Source organism: Cebus imitator, unplaced genomic scaffold (assembly GCF_001604975.1).
Source record: "Cebus imitator isolate Cc_AM_T3 unplaced genomic scaffold, Cebus_imitator-1.0 Scaffold263, whole genome shotgun sequence".
NCBI classification, from domain to species: domain Eukaryota; kingdom Metazoa; phylum Chordata; class Mammalia; order Primates; family Cebidae; genus Cebus; species Cebus imitator.
Genome location: NW_016107578.1, coordinates 2,150,537 through 2,153,018, shown reverse-complemented (window position 1 = coordinate 2,153,018; position 2,482 = coordinate 2,150,537). Strand labels below are relative to the sequence as shown.

The following is a 2,482-nucleotide window of genomic DNA, read 5'->3' as shown; positions in this document are numbered from 1 at the left end:
GGAGACCGCTTCTTGCTCTGTTGACCAAGCTGTTGCCGTTGTGCGATCTGGGCTCACTGCAACCTCTGCCCCCTGGGTTCAAGCAGTTCTCTGCCTCAGCCTCTCGAGTAGCTAGGATGTCAGGTGCAGTGGCACTCCAGCCAGTGCAACAGAGCGAGACTACATCTCAAAAAAAAGAAAAGGAAAAGACAGAGGGAGGCCCAGGCCTGGAGGTCCTGATCCCTCACCCTCAGCAGCCCCTTCCCTGCCCCCTCTCCCCTGTCCTCTCTCTGTGCAGTGGCTGAAGGACCCGGGACCGCGGACGGAGAAGCGGACGCTGTGCTGCGACATGGTGTGCTTCCTGTTCATCACGCCGCTGGCCGCCATCTCAGGCTGGTTGTGCCTGCGCGGGGCTCAGGACCACCTCCGGCTCCACAGCCAGCTGGAGGCCGTGGGTCTCATTGCCCTCACCATTGCCCTCTTCACCATCTATGTCCTCTGGACACTGGTGAGTGGCCAAGACTGTGCAGCATGCATCCAGAGCTCTGCCACCAGGAGTAGCAGGGCCAGGGATTTGGCCCCTGGCTTGTGGGGTATGGGGCTTTCTGGCTGCCTCTTCCTATGGCCCTGGGTGGAAGAGAGCTTCTGAGGTTGCTCTGCGTCTCCGGAAGCTCCAGATTCCAAGTGTGACAAAGGTCTAGGGAATCCCTGAGCCAGGTGTGAGCCTTGACGTGAATGTAGGAACCCCCATCCATGAACCTCCAAGATTAGGAATGGGCAGAGAGGAGCAAAAGGCTGAGAGAGAGACTGGGGGAGAACAAGCTAGTGGGGAAATAGATATTGATTAAGAAATTGAAAGGGAGGATGGGCGCAGTGGCTCCCACCTGTAATCGCAGCACTTTGGGAGGCTGACTCGGGTGGATCACCTGAGGTCAGGAGTTTGATACCAGCCTGACCAAACCCCACCTCTACTAAAAATACAAAAATTAGCCGGGACTGGTGGCACATTGCTGTCATCTCAGCTACTCAGGAGGCTGAGGCAGAAGACTCACTTGAACCTAGGAGGCGGAAGTTGCAGTGAGCCGAGATTGTATCATTGCACTCCAGCCTGGGCAACAGAGAGAGTCTCTATCTCAAAAAAAAGTAAAAAAGAAATTGAAGGGGAAGAGAGAGAGGAACTGAGATTAAAACACTGAGCAAGGCCAGGCTCAGTGGCTGAAACACCTGCAATCCTAGCACATTGGGAGGCCAAGGCAGGAGGATTGCTTGAAGCAAGGAGGTTCAAGACCAGGACTGGGAAACAAAGCAAGATGCCCATCTCTACACAAAATTTAAAAATTAGTGATGGTACACACCTATAGTCCCAGCTACTCTGGAGGCCAGGGTGGGAGGATCACTTGAGGTTAGGAGTTTGAGATTAGCAGGGCAACATAGGGAGAACCCCCATCTCTACAAAAGGAAAATAATTAGCTGGGCATGGTGGCTTACACCTGTAACCCCAATGCTTTAGGAGGTTAAGGTGGGAAAATCCCTTGAGGCCAGGAGTTCAAGACCAGCCTGGACAACATAAAAAGACACCGTGGCTACAAAAAAAATTTTTAAATTAGCTAGGCATGGTGATAAATGTCTGTAGTTGCAGCTACCTGGGAGGCTGAGTCAGGAGGATCACTTGAGCCCAGGAGTTTGAGGCTGCAGTGAACTGTGATCATGCTACTGCACTCCAGCCTGGGTGATAAAGCAAGACCCAGTATCAAAAAAAGAAAAAAGGCCTGGTGCGGTGCCTCCTGCCTATCATCCCAGTATTTTAGGAGGCTGCAGCAGGAGGATTGCCATAGCCCACACGTTCAAGATCAGCATGGGCAACATGGTAAGACCCCATCTCAAAAAATAATAGGGTCAGGTGTGGAGGCTCACACCTGTTATCCCAGCACTTTGGGAGGCCAAGACAGGCAGATTGCTTGATCTCATGAGTTCAAGACCAGCCTGGGCAAAGTGGCAAAATCCCATCTCTACAAAAAATACAAAAGTTAGTTGGCCATGGTGGTGTGTGCCTGCAGTCTCAGCTGCTCCAGAGGCTGAGGTGGGAGGATCACTTGAGCAGTGGAGGCAGAGGCTGCAGTGAGCTGAGACTGCACCACTGCACTTCAGCCTGGGCAACAGAGCCAGACCTTGTCTTGAAGAAGATAATAATATTAATAAAAGAAAAAGGAAAAGAAAAAAAGCGTGGGTGTGTTGGCTCATACCTGTAATCCCAGCACTTTGGGAGGCCATGGTGGGCATATCACTTGAGATCAGGAGTTCAAACCAGCCTGAGCAACATGGCGAAACCCTGTCTCTACTAAAAATACAAAAAATTGGATGGCTGTGGTGGCGCAGTCCTGTAATCCCAGCTACTCGGGAGGCTGAGGCATAAGAATCACTTGTACTTGGGAGGTGGAGGTTACAGTGAGCCAAGATCATGCCACTGCACTCCAGCCTGGGTGCCTGGATGACAGAGTAAGAT

At 52.1% G+C, this 2,482-nt stretch overlaps 1 protein-coding gene across 3 annotated transcripts in view; it reads left to right on the top strand.

The window, feature by feature from the left end:
• MARCHF2 (membrane associated ring-CH-type finger 2) overlaps positions 1 to 2,482 on the top strand; it is a 22,437-nt gene that overhangs the window by 15,217 nt on the left and 4,738 nt on the right. For 2 of the 3 annotated variants that reach the window (XM_017500090.1, XM_037728352.1), the window contains exon 4: positions 278 to 487. The exons of the other annotated variant lie outside the window; for it this stretch is intronic. In XM_017500090.1, the coding sequence (XP_017355579.1) occupies positions 278 to 487 (210 nt within the window). The remainder of the gene's footprint in view (positions 1 to 277; positions 488 to 2,482) is intronic. 3 annotated transcript variants of the gene reach the window in all.